Raw genomic sequence first — 18,939 nt, forward strand, 5'->3', positions numbered from 1 at the left:
TGTAAGCCAATGTTTTTTAACCATATTCATATTTCTTGCTCTCTTTTGTGGCTCAGTTATTGGTCGGTTGTCTCTCAGCTGGAGGATTGGGGGCTCGATCCTCCTGCAGCAACATGTTAAATTTGTTCTTTGGCAAGACAATTAGCCCCAAATACATCTTTAAATGCTTATTTGTTATAAATCATCTATCTGACTTCAGGGAAGTTTTCATGGAGTAGAACAGAGCATCCCAAACCTTTCAGCTCGCGACCTCCTAATATGGTGGTGCTAGAGACTGGGCAGCCCCATTGTCCCTGGAGGTGCTGAAAACATTTAGTCATTACACACAGCCACGCAGACTATTAGCCGTCTCCAAACACAGGCATTAGAGAACCACACAATAACCCAAACACCATCATATTTGTGTATTTTTTTTCAAATAATGGGTTACTTCCAGCTTTTCCTCTGAGTCGTTCACACACAATCTTCTCAAGCACATAAAGACAAGTACAAAAGTGGTCTATTACAGAGTAGAGCGACCAGCCAAAAGCCTGGACGTGTGAATCATTAACTCATCGAACAACCTCCCTGTTTTAGTTCTTTGGTCACTTTTTTCTTGAGTTATCTTTTTGGAGAATTGCACAGCCTTTACACTGTTTTTGTGGCCTGGTTTCTGCACCGGCCCACTTCCACCCACACATGACCAGATAATCTTTTTTAGCAGTCCACATAGTTTGGGTGTTTTTTGCATGCATTCACATTTTCTTTGCCTCTGCCCACTCTTTGGACTTGGTTACTTATTTTTTGTTGGCTGTGCTCCATTCGGTCACGCTCGAGGTGAGGGCAGAGAATCCTGTTTAAGTGGAGTGCAAGGCAGCATAAGAAGAGGTTAATCTGATGTTTGATCTCTATTAGCTGATTAAAAAAAAACAGCAGGAGGTGGAAGAGATGCTGTAACAAAATTTAATCTTTCTGCAGCTTGTAAGTGCTGGCAAAGACCCTGGGGATTTTAGCTCTGACGTGATAAAAATATGTGAAAATGACTTAATTCTATAATATTTTGACGGTCTGTTGGCCCGTTTTTTTTTTCTTTTTTTTCTCTATAGTGTTACCTCAACCTTCCTTTTGAAACATGTATATTTGTGTTTGCACACAGTCCTTGTGTTTGCTGAACAGCTGCCCACAGTCATTCTCTGATGTCGGAGAATATCAATAATTATACATGGCTAACAAAGTATAACAAAAGTGCTCACTTGGTCCTCAAACTACATTTACTATTCGTTATCTCTACTGTTGGCCTTTTTTCGAATAAGTCATTTGGGGATTTGAATGTTACTTTTATTTTATACATGCTTTATTATTTCATCTTGACTTATCTTCATAACCAGTCTTATTTAATTTGATTGTTTTAGTCATGTTTTCTTTTTGCAGTTTTCTGCTGTTTCTTAATTATCTACCTTGACTTGTTGTCGTGTCCTGACCTGAGATATTGCGACTCATCTTTACTTCTTGTGACTTATCTCTACTTATCGTTTCTTGACCCAGCTGGACTTTTTTTTTTATCTCAACTTATCTGGTTATCGCATCTTGAATTTCTTGTTGCAGTAATTCTCACTATATCTTGACTTGTCTAATCCTGACCTTTCTTGAGTTATCTTGTTCTATCTTGACTGACTGTGACATGTCATCTCACATTGACTTGACTTCTCTAAACTTATCTCATATGGACCTGTCGTGACTTATCTTTTAGTTTCTATCTTCAGGTATAAACATGTCTTATCTCGTAACGTTGCTCACCTAATCATGAATAGTTAGATCTTACCTTTAATCTGATCTTGTCTAAAACGTATCTTGATTGTATCTTAAACTAGCTTATCTTACCCTCGCCTCCTTGATCTATCTATCCACATGATCTTGACTTATTTTGTCTTTATTTATTGTGACTTATTTCATGCAATGGTGACGTCTTGAATTTTCATGTTTCATCTTGATTTATCTTGACTTTTGTTTGATAATCTTGTTTTATTAGATGAGCCAACTTTATGAGATAAGACAAGATAAGTCAATATAAATCTATGGAAGTGTGAAAAAGAATTTCCCTAAGGGGACAATTAACTAACTAGCTAACTAACTAACGAACTAACTAACTAACTAACTAACTAACTAACTAACTAACTAACTAACTAACTAACTAACTAACTAACTAACTAACTAACTATCTCACTAACGAACAAACAAACAAACTAACTAACTAACTAACTAACTAACTAACTAACTAACTAACTAGCTAACTATCTCACTAACTAATTAACTAATTAACTAACTAACTAACTAACTAACTAACTATCTCACTAACGAACAAACAAACTAACTAACTAACTAACTAACTAACTAACTAGCTAACTATCTCACTAACTAATTAACTAACTAACTAACTAACTAACTAACTAACTATCTCCCTAACTAACTATCTCACTAACTAATTAACTAACTAACTAACTAACTAACTAACTATCTCACTAACTAACTATCTCACTAACTAACTAACTAACTATCTCACTAACTAACTATCTCACTAACTAACTAACTAACTATCTCACTAACTAACTATCTCACTAACTAACTAACTAACTAACTAACTAACTTATCTTTACTAATCTTATTGTGACTTATCTTCAGTTCTCCTTTGATCTTGATTTACACTCTGGGCACAACGTGAATAAAAATGGTCTCATTCTGGGTGCTTGGTTTAATCATCTTGTGTTGAAGGTTTTTAAAGTAAACAGACCCGCTGCTCTATAAACTGAAACCTCTGCTCTGCGTCTTTGTCAGGTGGTACGCGACCAGATCACCCACTGCACCATGAAGCTTCGTCAGACCACCGGGATGATGGAGTACTGCCTGGAAGTGCTCAAAGAGAACGATCCCAGTGGATTTCTGCAGGTATCTGACCAACTGTGTGTCTCTTTGTGGGTTAATGTTAAAGCCTGCACATCCTGTCATAACTGCATAAAGGAAGGTACAGGCTCTCGTATCTTAAGTACCATTTCTTCCTTCTGTATTAACTTCTTCTTGAAGTCATAATAATAAGTGAAGTTCTGTTGAACAGAGGTAAAGTGTCTTCCCGCTGCGGCAAAATGAATAAATGATCGGTTTTAATGTCTTCTGAGAAACTGCTAAGCCCTGTAAAAATCACTCCATAGTCCACACACAGGGATCTTACTTCCATAAAAACACAACTTTGCTCAAGTATTTACAACCAAATATGTAAATGTGAAAGATAAAAAGGAAGGAGGATGGGTTAAGACGTACTTCCTCTGAGCTTGGGAGGAGAAATGTATCTTTGCAGGCAGCTTCTGATGTTTCTGCAGCTGAAAACAAACACACAGTAAGCTGAGGAACACACACACACACACACACACACACACACACACACACACTAAGACAGGATGCATCAGATTTGTTTCCCTAATACTGCAACTGATCTATTTTTAATTGACCTGGCATGTTTAACAGTCAGATGCTCAATAGCCAATCAATGACTATTGATCGTTGCATGTGAGGTCAAACTGGGAAAGGTCATATGTGACTTGTGCACCTGCGTGACAGTGATTGATTAAACCCTAATGATATGTTTGGGGGTCTTTGAGAACCCTCTGATCCCCTAGCTCACTTTTATGATCACCTTGATCACTAACATGTTTCATACATTTTAATAACTTGGTAACTCCAGCTGTGCTGTGTTAAACAGAGGCTCTGTGTTTTGATATGACAGTGTTAAAATCACTTTTTATTTAACATTTGGATTTTATTTCATTTAGTTTTCCAACCTGTTTTTGGTTTAATAGTTTTCCAGATATAAACGTCAAGACCTTTAAACGAACAGGAAAAAGAAACAAATATCTAAAAAAAAAAGCTTTTTCTGTTCATTAATCGTCTTTTAAAAATACGGGTCATTTCCTGTGTGTCAAATAACTCTGTGACATGATTGCATGTAAATAAAGAATGTGACCCCATATCGGCAGGTCAGGACCCTGGTAGAGTTTTAATCAAAAGAGAGTTTCTCTATTTCCAGCTCCAGTCAAGAACATCTGAGCAGACTTTGAATTATCCCCCGGGGACAAATAAAGTTTTTTGAATTTGAATTGAATAGACTTTGAGTGGTGCGGAAGCTTTGTGCTTTAATTGCGATGACATCAAACCAAAAAGCTAAAAAGTTTGGTAAAAAAAAAAAAAAAAAGACAATGACAAGAACCTCTATAATATCCTGCAGAATGAAAATCAACGCATGTTTTTCCCAGAGACTGTTTTTCCATTTCTACTGAATAACAGAAGGTGAATTCTGTGTCTCTGATCATGAATCATTTCTCCTCCTGGAGAGAGATAGCAGGAGAGAAATGTATTGAGGTGGAAGGGAGAAATAAAACAGAGATCAAAGACACTCCTGAGGGACACACACACACACACACACACTCACACACACACTCACACACACACACACACACACACACACACGTAAATATCCCCTTGCCTCTATTTCATCTGAATATTTTATAACGTATTGATTGCTGGGTTCTTCATGGTTGCGAAAGCCTAAATCATAACAACAAGCTTTTTAAGGAATCAAAGGTGAATATTAAGAATACGTTTAAGTTCAGGGCGGCTCAATGCAACTCGTATGAAACGTGAAAAGGAAGCTAAACGATGCAATTTATGTTGTAATGCTGGAGGACAAGTCTCTAAATCCTCTGCTCCTGTTTTGCCCTTAAAGATGATCTCTCTATCTCGGGTTTTTTTTCTTTCTTGCAGCTGAGTGCAGTTTAAAGTAATGTATTCACTTAGCATTTTTTCCTTCCTGAGGCACTGAAGCTCCTTTCCACTGAGGAGTTTTTTAATTCTTATCCTTAAATATTTGAACTGCACTAATGCACGCCTCATTTCGCTTGTCAGACACAATGAAATGAAGCGGGGCAAATGGAGTAGAACAGAGGAGCACAGTGTTTGTCTTTTCATCAGCTGATCTTCCTTTAATTCTTTGCACCTCTAACATTATGATTAATTCTGTCTTTGTAGATATCAGATGCTCTGATAAAGCGGGTGATATCGTCTCAGGACCAGTGGGTGAAGGGGGCCCTGGAGCCAAAAGTGGGCCCTGAGTTTGACCTCACCCTAAACACCGACTCGCTGCTACAGACCATCCTGCAGCTGGACTTCTGCCAGGGCAAAGGTAAACGCAGAGAGGCGCACACTTGCACATCTATACTAACTGTGTTAGATGTGACCCATGTAGATCACACACCGGGGCATCTTGCACACCTATTTTACAATATAGATTTACCTTTCTTTAAATAAGTGTGAAATATCAGTTCTTTGTATTCTCATCGTGAATCTTTGGGATTTCTTCCATTAAAAAAATGGCGCTTTTTAAGTTTGGTTTTGTTGAATTACAATCAATAATGTCAAACTCCATTCAGGCACTTTCTTAAGTGAGAACTAAGAAGTCAACTTTACTCTGTCAAACTTGAACACTCTTACTGTTTGATAAAGCTGTTTTCAAGTGCATGTGTGGGAATCCTCCACATGAGCAGACTGGACGTTGTCTGTAAACTCAGTCGGCTGCTCTTTTTAAACAAATTCTATAAAATAAATTATTATCTTTCACCTGAAACAAAGACAAATTCCCCTCGATATTACACTTGATAGCTCATCAGCATCATTTTGTTTCTGCTGATCTTCTCTTCTGAGGTTGATGTACAACAGCGTGCACAACTGATTAGATATTCATTGGCTGTTGCTACCCAGCAACCAGTTGGCGTGCATGAGTAAGCACACCATCCTCTACATCCATACGGCTGCACTCTTAAGAGATTACCCAGATGTATTTTTAATGTGCATTGAATATTATTATCGTTGTGCGTCTTTTATTTTGCTGTACAGATTAGAGTGTTTTTCTTTGCAGATGCTGATTTAACCTAATTAAATCAAACCTGGCAATCAATAATTGAAATGTATATTTCTTGCATGAGTTTTCTCGTGCAAGAAATGCTGTTTTTTGTAACAGTATTGAAGTGCATTGTGATCCATTGTAACCCATAAAGCATGTCTAATATACTCATAATCAGTTTAGTGCTGTGTAGTTAATCACAGGAACATTATAATGTGATTATCCACTCATAATAGGTTAATGATATTCTTATCAGTGCAATGATTTATGTTCCCTCCTCAAGGAGCCATCTCAAGCTCTCTAAAGACAGAGTCAAGCTTGTAAATAAAGATGGTGTCCCGTCTCTTCAGGTCAGGGACACGGTGAAGGACAAATTCTCTATTTTAAGCTCCAGTCAATGAAATCCAAATAGAGTTGGAGCGGTGCAGTCGCTTTGGTTGTTCCAACTTTGGTGCTTTAATGGTGGTGACATAAAACCCATCTGTACGTTTCCCCACCGTCCTACTCATCATCTGGAACAAAGCGAGGAAGTTTAAAGATAGACCATTTGATTTCATGCCTTTGAATTGAAGTCTTTGACATCCTGAGCAGTGTAGGAGGTGTAATCAATCACAAGCTGCCTTAATATTTTTTCTACCGTTACCAATTCCATTCTGAATGGGAGATCATGTTTTTAAAAGAGCCTTGATATTCTCTGTAAATTAAAAAGATAAAACTCAATATTTTGGGCCAACACATAAAACGTCTTTTTTTTCCCGTACGTAATTACAGCCTGGTCAACCTATTATTCCCAGAATATTTAGAAGGACATTGTTTGAAAATGAACCCTTCAATGAAGTATTACTCCCAACAGAAAGGTCATCTTTGGCTCGTCAGGTTCCTTTGCTCTTAGTGAATTTAGTCTTACTGAACGATAGTGGAAGAAAACTTCCCAACATTTTGGAAAAGCCTTCAGTAAAACTGCTGAGCAAATGACCTCAATGTCTCAAATGGAAGATAAAAACCTATAAAATCTCACCAAGCATCTAAAAAACAATCATCATACTCCCATGGTGATGATAACTAAAGATACCAAACGTTTTTTTTTCTTTAACTATTGGTCAGGCTGTTTTATTGTGAGGAATACATTGATTGACAGAAATGGATCCTCAGTACATTTCTCTGACTCATGACTGTCTAGGATAAGTGAGAAGCGGGAGTTGTGCCTGGCGTTGGCGGTGTGACGCTGGAAGAGAGCAGCGGTGAAGGCCAACAGGAGTTTGTTTGGGTTTCATGCTGATGCTCAAAGGCGCCATCTCCTGGATGAAAAAGTCGCACAATCTCCTTTTTAAAACAGAACCAGGTTGTAAAATTATAAAGAAAGAAAATTGTTGCAGAAGTAAAAAACAAACAAAAAAAACTGTGATTCCACCTAAAAGCTGCAGTGAAGCAGAACCACAGCCTCTTCATAGTTTCAGCATCTTTTCAGTCTTTAGCAAATATTTCCGTATATGCAGATGATACCATATAGAGAAAATGTTAAACAGTGGTAGTTTTAGTAAAACTCTTAATTAAAAGCATTTGTAGATGTTATAGTAGATGTTTATCAATGTATAAAAAAATCAGTCAGCCATGTAAATAAAACAGTCTTTTACATCTTTCACATATAAAGGAATTTCAAGGGGTCTAATATTGTGTTGATGCGTACACAAAGTGATCTGTTATGAATATGAACTTCTGATGTGTCTAATGCAGTCAATCCAAATGTCTCATACTGGTCTCACTGTCAGCTCCACCTCCATGTTTAGCCGTCTTCTGTCCAGATGCTCTTGTATTAAAACATCAAACCAACATCATATTTCCAGATGTACAGGAGATTCCCTTTTTGAAACAAATGCAGGCAGCAGACAGTGATGAGACTGACATGGAGACAGAGAGCCCCGGAGGTATTTCAGAGACTTCTCACAGTAAACCTATGTTACCTTCCCCTGAGTTTATTCGTCACTCCTTTTGTCCTCCCTCAGCCCTAATAGTCCCTCACGGCCAATCTGGTCACAAAATCCAGAGTCCTTTTTTTTGTACCACCGCGTCTATCTGGTCTCCTTCCTCTGCATGGTTACTGTTTTTTCCCCCCCAGGTGCTCTCCAATGAATGGCAGCTGAACAAATTAGTCCTGCCTTCAATGGAAGACAAAAACTCCCAAACATCAAATAGATGTAAAGAGAAATTTGTTGGCTGAAGTACTTCTCTGCTTCCAATATTATTCTGTGAAAGAATCATTTTCCTCTTCTTTCACTGAGCTTATGATTCAACGTCTTTCTAAACAAAATGTGTTATCATTTTTTTTTTTTTTGCAAAATTAACGAAATGCTTGTATTGATCTTTTTAACAATCTGTAATCTGTTAATGTAAAAAACTCACTATAACTACCGGTGTGTTGTGGAAGATTGGTTACAAAGACAAAAAAAAAAAACAATACAAGAATTTTGTAATTTTTTTGGGTGATATTTGTTGAAAAATGCAGACTGAAAGCTTAGCATACACAAAAGCATGAAAAGAAAGGAATGAAAAACCTTCAAAAGCTTTGGATTATCTTGATTATCATGAATCAAAGAAGTACTTTGCCTTCAAATGTTTAGAATTCAAATATTACAGCTGATAAACCAAAAACAAACATGCGATGTACTTGTATAAAATGAATTGTGAAAAGGTTGTTCCCTCTGTCCTGACTGCTGCCTCTCCTCTGTCTGTGCACTACGTTTATTTTGGTTTGAATCTGACAAAAAAAAATGAATCCAAAGCAGATTTCATCCGCCTGAGATTTCCACTTGTGTGTAAATGTTTACCCTGTTTGTTGTTGTTTGTGTGTTTAACTCAGATCCCTTCGGAGTGTGGGGTTGTTAGTTTTGCTACCGACAGGGTTCGAAGAAAAATATGTCTCCAACTTTTAGAAGACATATCCTTTGACTGAATGCTGGCTGCTCTCCTTTATAACATTGTCAGCCAGCTGAGAATCACAGCCTTGACTTAAGCTTGTAATTGATTTAAAGCTCTTTCATCTGTCTCACGTTCAATTTGGAGTTTTCCATTTCAAAACGCTCGGTTTTCCCACACCGACGAGAGCATACTGCCCTCTAAATACTTTTTTTGGTGCGTATTGACAAGAATAATGTCTGTTTAAATCATTGGTTACATCATCTACTACTACGAGCACTTCTGCCTCCATGGGGGTATAATGTCCTCACATGGCCTACTTAAAGCCTCCACTGATTCCCAGCTGTTGCCCTCTAAATGAACCTAGAGCTCATTCACCTTTAAGGCTCTTTTTTTTTTTTTTTTTTTATTTCCCACATGATCCGCATTAAAGCACCTTGTTCTCTCCCCTCAGTTGGTTTAAAAGCAACCAGCCAGCTGATGACGTCACCCTGTTTTGTCCTCCTTTTTTCTGCTCCTCATTCATCAGCCCTTTTTTTATCTGCTTTCTCCTCTAATTTCCCAAGTACACTGTTTATATCTCATACATGTTTTTTTCTGTTCAGCATTGGAGGCCGGATCCGCGGTGCCGGCAGCGCCTCTCCTGCAGCTGGAGAAGTGCTGCACAAGGGACAACAGCGCCACCCTGGCGTGGAGGGTACCTGCACCCCCGAGCAGTGCCATTGAGGGCTACATCCTGGAGCTGGATGATGGAAACGGTGGACAGTACAGGGTCAGTACTACAATAATAAAAAAAAATATAGAGAGAGTACAAATTTTTGTCTTAGAAAGTAGGAGACTTGATACGAAGATGATAATACTTTAATCCAAAAGGCTTATGTCTCTTCTGTAGCCAATCTTTAAATTTGATTTTATTATGAGTAATCCATATGCATCTCTAACGCTGGATGTCAGTGTGTGCGTACTTGAATATGTGTGCCATCGTGATTTTTTTTAAAGTGCTCTCATCCCGTTGTCTCTGCTAATACTTGAGTCCCTGCACGCATCTTTGAGTGTTTAAGCAGCAAATATACACGTGTCTGCTCTTAATCTGCATTTGTAATGATGCGGCTATAATGTGTGCCCCCAGGAGGTTTATGTGGGGAAGGAGACAGTGTGCACGGTGGATGGCCTCCATTTTAACAGCTCCTACAATGCAAGAGTTAAAGCTTACAATGCCATCGGTGTCGGGCCGTACAGCAAGACTGTGGTGCTGCAGACCTCTGATGGTAGGACATGTCTAAGTGTGTTTTGTTTTTTTGTTTGTTTTTTTTGCTACCAGAACTTCTTATTGGAGCAGAAAAAGCTTCAAGATGACACTGCCTGTCTAGATTCGAGTAACATCATTTGACTTCCTATAGTCGATGTTTTAGATGTCCACAGTAGAGTTTTGTTCATATATTGATAGCTTTCGTAAAAACGGGGTTATAACCGTGTAAAATGCACAAAATAAGATTTTTAGAGGAGGATGTAAAGAGAAGGAAGATGAGGGAAAAGGAAGTAAAAAAAAGAGAGGGGACAACAAAAGAAAGTAAAGGAATAAAAGAAATAGAAGAAAGGGAGAGAAAATAAAGCAGATTAGTAAAGCAGGAAGAGTAAATAGGTGTAAAGATAAAAGTGAATGAAGGGGAATCAAGAGGAAAAGGTTAAATAAAGCAAAAAGGACTGAAATGAAGAGAAAGAAAAATAAAGGGGAACAAGGGAATGGACAAGGAAAAAAAGGAAAATTAATATAATGAAAAAGAAAGACAAGAAAAGTAGAAAAGGTAAAAAAAAAAGGTTTTAAGAAACAGAAACAGAAAAGAAGGGGTTAGAGAAGTGAATGAACATGGGAATACAATGAACAATGAAAAAATCTTACGACAACATTTGGATAAGAATGAAGACTGTTTCCAGACTTACACACACACACACACACTCACAGTAACAATGGGCATTAGTCTGTTTTTCGACTGATAACCGTTCATGCCGACATGCCCTCTGTTTCCTTTTCTCTTCCTACTGGCCCTCTTTCCTCTTTCCCCCATTACAGCCATTGCTTCCTTTTTGTCTCTTTTCATTCAGTCCAGTGGGGGAGGGACATTTTAGGATGCGACTCTTGTTGGTATTACATATTAAAAAAAAAAGGCAGCAAAGGCTGCAAAACAAACAGCGGCTTGATGCATAAATTGTAGAATTGATGATGCATTCTTTCAGATATGTGTGTAAATATTGGACATGTCCCCACGTCGTTCGACGATGCATGTTGATGAAGTTGTAGAGGAAAAATAAAGCATGTCTCTCCTCAGGCCAGGATAGTAACTGTGTCCCAGATGTAAGTGTGTGTGTGTGTATGTTCTTGCACATCCACCTTTGTGGGGACCAAAGACTGACGTAGACCTATAAAGTGAGGACCAGTTTGGAGGTAGAGGAAACTGAAGGGCTGCTTGAAGGTTCAGACTTGGTTTTAAGGTTCGGTATATTGTATTTCTTGATTTCATTTTTTATAATCCCTGTAAAGTAAAATTTTTCTTTTCATATTGTGAGACATGCTGCACCCACACGTATCGGCCCAAAATACAGCTGCTGTACAGGAACTGTTGCTCGAGCAGCTGGGTTTGGTACCTTGCTCTATGGCACCTCGGAAGTACTCAGGAAGTGGACTGGCACCTCTTTAGCTACCAGGCCATTTTCTGGACTTTGAACCGCCGACCCTCCATATGTGCAGTCCTCTGGTTCACTCAAGTCTCTATACAGACTGAACTCCTGCTGCCTCAAACTCATCATATAAGAACCCTTACCCAAATGCAAATCATTACTATTCTAGGCTCCTCCCCCCACTGAAATACCGACATGACCTCATGACTGACGTTTTTTTTTTATTTGTCCTTCTTGCAGTGGCCTGGTTTACATTCGATCCCACCACAGCTCACAGAGACATCGTTCTGACAAATGATAACCAGACAGTCTCCTGTAACAGCTACGATGACCGCGTGGTGCTGGGAACCGCTGCTTTTTCCAAGGTAAACACACACACACACACACACACACACACACACACTCAACACACTACTTTCTCTGTTTCATCGATGTTTCGAGTCGTGTTTTTTGGTCTTTTTGCTTTATTGATTTATTGATTTTATTCTTACTTGAATCTCAGGGCATCCACTACTGGGAGGTTTGCATCGACCGCTACGACAACCACCCAGACCCTGCGTTTGGCGTGGCACGGATCAACACCATGAAAGACATGATGCTGGGGAAAGATGACAAGGCGTGGGCCATGTATGTGGACAACAACCGCTCCTGGTTTATGCACAACAACTCCCACACTAACAGGTAGGTGTTCACTGTTAAACTGGACTTTGTGTTTTTGAAGGCAATTTTTCAATATCTAAAAAATAACCACAAACTTTTTGGGTTATTAAACACTGAATGATTTTAAATGGGAAAAACAAGACATCTGCATACAAACACTAAAAAATTAATATACTGAGCAGAATCTGCTTTATATGATTAGATGATTGTTTCTGATCTACACTGTGAAGAGCTGCGTTATAAAAGTGTTTATGCAGAAGATAAATACAATGCCAGTTTATATCCTTATTGTCACTTTCTGAAAATCCTTATCATTATTTGTTTGTGTTAATGCTTCTAAATTTAATTTTATATCAAATGTAATTTTATTTTACATCTTTTATGTTTAATATTTTACCTTATTAAATGAAGACTTTCAGGCAAAGAACCTTAAAAAGATTAAATCTGTAAAACCTGAGTTGTAATACACTTTTTGAATCTTGACTTGTATCTCTGCCTGGATTCATTTTTCACATTAAAAACAACTAAAATGCCAAATGAGATTTTTCCAGAGTCCATTTTAAAAGGTTGTAACTCAAATGTATGAAGTGAGAAGTTAATGATTTTCTCATAATAATCCAGCTTTGATTTACTGTTTTATATAAAGTCTTCTCTTACTTTCAGACCTGATGGCTGATTGTGTAAAGAGAGAAGCTGACTGTGCTTTGAAATCACTTTACTGAATTTATTATGATTCATAAATTAAATGCAATTCAAAGAAGTCACTGTGTTATTCCACAACAAATAATTAATGGTAATAACAGTTTAAATCTGCAGATTGGCCAAGGGTTGTTTTAACAAGCTCGTGCCTCAAAAGTTTGAATTTCTCCAATGATTAAACAACTTTAATTAATCATGTAATAACCAATAAATTATCTTGTCAGTGTGAACTTTTCAGCTTGTACGCCATATAAAAAAAAACGAGTGCTCGTCTTTGATCTTATTCACAAATTCACTCGTGTGTCAATAAAAACAGCAGGAGGCGAACTTCCTGGGGCGGCATCCATTCATCGTCATGTGTGCTGCATTAAATCTTCCTCTCACACACACATTGCTCAAACGCACAGTAATGACACACACACACGATATGACAGTTTGGACCTTCGGGGTTTGATACAATAGCAGCTAACAAACACATCAGGGAGCAACAGAAGAAGACATCAAAACATCTCTGTGCAGCTTCTCTCTCAGTGTCACAGCCGAACGATCAAACACTCATTAAACATTTATGTTCCAGTGGAAAAACTCTTTTTCTTCACGAGGAGCGAAAAGACGACTTTCCACAGAAATGTGCAAAAACCTTCTGAATTTATGGATCTACCTCGACCTCAAGTTCACCCAGACTTCAGATTGTGTTCGTGTTGTTAATCATCTAATGCTGTGATTTACTACACATTGAATCCATCCTCCCTGTGAGTGTTGACTCTCACTCATGTCACATACTAGCTTTTGTACAGACGCATACATTAGACATGAACACATGTGTTTAAATACTGAATGTCTAAGTGTGGGTCCAAGATCCAAATATGAAGAACATGTTCATGTTTGTGGATCAGCTTTATAGGAAACCTTGAAGAACACAGAGGTGAATTCTTATGTCCGCTGGTTGACTTATTTTTTTAGCGGCGTGACTAAAAGGCGGCTCTGCAGCAGCCTGAAGAATAAATCCAAACAATGAATTGAAAAGTGTTGGACCTGGGCTAAACCAAGCCTTCAACACGTTGTTACTCTTCATCAGGTTCAAGATGAATTAAAGCACGAATAGAGGGGAAGTAACATTTAAATACACCTGGTTTTGTTATTTTAATATCAAAGTAATTCAAACCGAGCCTCTCTGTTGTACTGTAGTGAAGCTGTTTCTCTTTCTTTCACTTCCAAGATATAAAAAATGAACCTGTTTCGTGTGTGTGTGTGTGTGTGTGTGTGTGTGTGTGTGTGTGTGTGTGTGTGTGTTTAGGGCGGAGGGAGGCATCGCTAAGGGCTCGTCTGTTGGCGTCCTGCTGGATCTGACCAAACACACGCTGACCTTCTTCATCAACAAGCAGCAGCATGGACCCACTGCCTTCGAGAGCATGGAAGGAGTCTTTGTACCTGCTGTCAGCCTCAACAGAAACGTACAGGTCAGCGTGTGTGTGTGTGTGTGTGTGTGTGTGTGTGTGTGTGTGTGGAGTTTTCCATAATGTATGTGTTGCGTTTATCCCTAATCCTTGAACACACAGCGTGTGAGTGTGAGAGCGTGTCGTCGGTGCTTGATCTGGCTGTGTTTGCTCCGTGTGTTTGTGCAGGTCACCTTACTGTCAGGCCTGGAGCTGCCAAAGAACATCAAACAGTAGAAGACCCGTCCTCTCTCTGTGTCGTGTCCTGGATTCAAACCAACGGCGACAAACAGTTGGCTCCCACATGGACCTTTCTCCCCCCCCCCCCCCGCGTCACGTCAGACCTCTCCCGTCTTCTCAAGGTGCCCTTTGTTTTGGGTAAACTTCAGTGTGAAGCCCTGGAGTTAACATGAATACATTTGAGTTAATATTTGCTATAAATACCATGATTGAAGCTTTTGAAAATCACAACAGAGATGCCTGGATTTACTGTAGATTGCCACACTTTTTTCACATCCGATTTTTAGCTCTGTGAGTCCCCACATACACGCAACAACACTGCAATGATTCCAGCTTGTACCTTTCAGTAATGTGTTATTTTTTTAAAGAACACACAGCCTTACATTTCTCCTGAAATCCCCAAACTCTCATTACAAAGACTCCAACGCCGTGCAGTGAATAATATGAGCGCTCGTAAGTCGTTTTAAATTCAACCCAGTCTTATTTATGCGAGAAGAAGAAGAAGACAGGAAGCTGCATTTAGAAGTCAACAAAATGAGTGAGAAACAGTTCAATGCTAGTGTGTTCCTGTCTCTCTCTCTCCGTTCCTCTCACAACATAAAAAAAAAAACCTGAGGAGTGATTTGTAGGAGCTGTAGCGACACCGCGGGATGTCTCGCTCATGAAATATTTAAACAATCTAAACTTTCTCTGCACGTCTACATCCCGTTTTATGGCTCCATCTTTGTTGTCTCCTTCTTCTGCGTCTCACACAGAGAGGCAGAAACACTGTTTGGCGCTGCTCTCTTAAGAGGTTTACAAGCCGAGCTCACGCTGGGAAAGGAATAGGCTCGGATCCATTTCAGCTTCGGTGATGTGACAGATCTGCAGAGAGTGGGAGTGAGTGGACACCTGGCACAAGAAGTGCATCACTCTGCAATGCAAAGTGGTTACATGACTCTTCAGTGAGAAGTCTCTAAAGTAGGATCAGCTGTAAGGACATACTGAAGGGGGAAATCAGTGAGTAGTTAAGATGGCAGGGTTGAACTGTGATGATTTACATCTGTACCACGTGGACATGTAGCAGCAGAGTGATTGGTCATTGTTTGAGGGGCCGGTCAGTGGATCTAGTTGAGTTCAAACAGAGCCAGGCTCGCTGTTTATCTCACTGGATGCAAAGTGAAACGAACCTGCTGCCAAATTCAGAATGAAGCAACAGAAGTTATAAACATGTGGTAATCATCTTCTCTGGCTAGAAAAGAAAATAAGCGTATTTCACTAAATGCCGGCTTCCTTATTTCCTAATAACTAAAATAACTAAACAGTAGTTTTCTTGTTTCTTGTGAGGGGCTAAAAACACTTGAACAAATCACAACGTTTCAACCCGAACGGTCTCAGGCGATAGTTTTAAATAACCGTGGAGCAGATGATGATGATGATGAAGATCATTTCGTCAAACTCTGAGTTGTACACTTGTTGCGTCGCTGACTCAGTGTGTGGGCTTGTCTTGTTTCTGATCTGAGTTGGCCTTGGATATAAACCCCCCCTCCTTTAACAATACCTACAAACAGCACACTAAATGACGTTGCATAAACGGCATTTAAAAAGTGTGTTATAACGAACGCAGCTGGACCCACAATACAGACACACAACCGTCTTGGGTTAAGGTTACAAAAGTTATTTATTGTTGTTTGTTGGATATTGGCTGGAGGTTTGAGATATGACTGCAGGTTTCTGGTGTTCTGTTGCATCAATATATCCGGCCACAGAGTCGGCGCTGAAGCTGAGGGGAGGTCACGGAGCTGAACGGGGGATGTTCAAGGTTGAGGTGCAGAGATCTGGAAAAAACAACAATTAGCAAAGCGAATCTTAGGTTCAAGAAATCTGATAAACTGGGCGGACTGATGACCACAGCTGGTAAATGGAGGATCTGGCGTCGAGTGGAAGAATGAGTCGACTTGTGTAGGAAGCTCGACTGCAGATACAAAGAAGTTTTGCAGACTTGATTACTGAAAAGGAAAATAAACGAGGATCCTCACAAGGGCACAGCTCACATGTTGGTTGTTCAGAGACTAATAAGGATTTAATCAGTTCAGTTTTCAAGTATAGAAAGTTTCCAGCCTGCATATTGACCGTTAGGAATATGCATTACATGACATTTACAAAATTTCATGGTAAAAAATGCAGTCTGTAGTCTCTGCAGAAAATTTAAATGAAATTTTCTAATTTTAAATCCTCTTAACTGAAAAGTCGTCAGATTCTCCTTTTTGGATCCCGATTGACAGATTGAAAGATTTTCCATCAGCTCACACTTCTCATTTAAGCTGTTTGACGTTTGGGTTGATAAAATAATCCATCTAATAACTCTGGCTTTTTTAATGCATCATTTTATTTCAACACTGAGTTTTACTCTGGGACCTCCACTCGAGTTTTTTCACTTCAGTGTGTGAAGGCTGCAGATGATAATGACTGAACCACCTGCGTCTCTGAGAGGTCGGAGGTTAAAAAAAATACTAAATGCGCTGAATTAAAGCGTGAGCCCCTTGTGTTAATTCGTTTGCCAAACAATTTGTACCTTTTCCTGTTGAATCAATCAAAGCGAGGGAACAAGGTCAATCGAGTGCCTGCGGGAGCATCTCCGCTTTTGATGTTTCCCCCACAGCCTCTCCGCGGCTCTGCATCACGCAGCCAAACAGCAAACTTTCTTCTTCTTTTTTTTTATATTTGATTGCACCAACAGCTACTTTAGAAAAAAAAAAACATCAAACGCAGATTTGGAAAAAGTGTGGTTATCTCACGGTGTAATTTCTATTCCGCGCTCATTTAAAAGTCTCTCAGTAGATTCACGCTTACAGGCATCTCTAATCTGTCGCGCTGAAAAAATGATCTTGAAAAGTCACATCAGGTAAAGCTACATCTGCTGCTGCATTTCACATCAGGGATCGGCTACGGCAGCCTGTAGGGGACAGTAGCTTCAAATATCAACCAAACCACTGTGACTAAGGATATAAGACATGTGCTCACCTCCCTCGTATATTTTCTGTCATTGGTATCACAACAGAGAGTGGAGAGGCGTGTTTGAAGGCTGTTTCATGTTTGATATTATCATCTTTCTATTCCCTATCATGTTGTGAGTGCGAGAGAGAAGTGAGGAAAAGTTCCAGGTCGACAGATGCGTGAATGGAAATCCATATACTGTAAATACTGATATGTGAGTTATGATTACGACGTGTGATATTAAGCATGGATTGAACAAGTTTACACAATATCTGAAGCTGTATTGTAAATAGTGTGCTGTACAACTGCTGTCATTGCTATGAGTGATGTTAAAAGCCAACTGCGACCACAGCTCGCCCTCTGCTGGTGGAAGGTGGAAACAACAACGACAGGATTAATGCATTTCTCCACTAATCCAGTTGTTCCATTTTTGGGCCAGATGTGTTTCGGTACCTTTAATCGCTGACTTTTTAAACGTGTCAGCGAACATTCAGTCGGACGTGCCGTCACAAGATATCATCAACTATCTCACGATATTGGAACATTTAATCAGGGACCTGAAAAAACAGAGTTTTATTTACGTTTACGATTGCAGGCAGCACTTCTATCTTACCTGTGTTCTTTTACGTTCTTCAGCTGAACACACAAAGTTTAAATAGAGCAGAAATAACTGGAATTAATGAGGTCTATTTTCAATACAGAAACAGATCTATCAAAACATGAAATGGCTGTGGTTACTGTTTTAATTGTATATCATTAGAGAAGTAGATTATGGGTATTTATATTTTTTATTTATCTTGCTTTTTCACAACAGAAGAAAATACTGAAGAAGCTTCTTTTTTTTTTTTAAATGTATTTATTTATGAATCAAAGCTTTTCAGTCGGAAGTGACGTTTCTAACATCCCAGAACAACAAACTTCACAGGCTTTCTGCACATGAAACTGCGTTCATATTACGTGGGAAAGATGAGTTTTCAGCATTTAATAACATCATGACAGTTGATGTATTGTCTGTTCTTATTAAGCAGGGTGGCTCATGGGGGATGAATCTCATCTCTCATTTGGCTCTGTTTTAGGATCTATCAGCTCATTGTTTTTTTTTTTTTGAAAACTAGAAAATCCATGTAATGCTCCATATCAAGTGCAAAGCAGAAGACAGACTCGACATTGCATCGACATAGTGGAGAGTTAAAGAGCCTGAAAGTTTTTCTTCGTGTGAAGTGAAGACCAAAAACAGACAACACAACTCCAAAATGAAGATGTTTAATATGAATGTGAAAAACATTAATAATGTTGAAAAGAAAAGTCAGATGTGGTTTTTATGAGAGGAGTCCCGGCTTGTCCCCCCACTTCCCTTCAAACACAAAAAAAGGTGAATGATTTCATTTTATTCAAAATAATTGAAACAAATTGAAT

At 39.0% G+C, this 18,939-nt stretch overlaps 1 protein-coding gene across 2 annotated transcripts in view; it reads left to right on the forward strand.

The window, feature by feature from the left end:
- The window catches only part of trim67 (tripartite motif containing 67), a 53,536-nt gene extending 36,828 nt beyond the window's left edge, over positions 1–16,708 (forward strand). The window contains exons 4-12 of one of the 2 annotated variants that reach the window (XM_079362944.1): positions 2,812–2,922; positions 5,053–5,206; positions 7,768–7,848; positions 9,442–9,608; positions 9,966–10,104; positions 11,753–11,877; positions 12,015–12,193; positions 14,169–14,331; positions 14,497–16,708. In XM_079362944.1, coding sequence (XP_079219070.1) covers positions 2,812–2,922; positions 5,053–5,206; positions 7,768–7,848; positions 9,442–9,608; positions 9,966–10,104; positions 11,753–11,877; positions 12,015–12,193; positions 14,169–14,331; positions 14,497–14,544 — 1,167 coding nt within the window. In that variant the 3' untranslated portion in view covers positions 14,545–16,708. The remainder of the gene's footprint in view (positions 1–2,811; positions 2,923–5,052; positions 5,207–7,767; positions 7,849–9,441; positions 9,609–9,965; positions 10,105–11,752; positions 11,878–12,014; positions 12,194–14,168; positions 14,332–14,496) is intronic. The other variant, XM_079362945.1, reaches the window with a different exon arrangement.
- Positions 16,709–18,939: the final 2,231 nt, after the last annotated feature.

Source organism: Symphodus melops (assembly GCF_947650265.1).
Source record: "Symphodus melops genome assembly, chromosome: 1".
Taxonomy (NCBI): domain Eukaryota; kingdom Metazoa; phylum Chordata; class Actinopteri; order Labriformes; family Labridae; genus Symphodus; species Symphodus melops.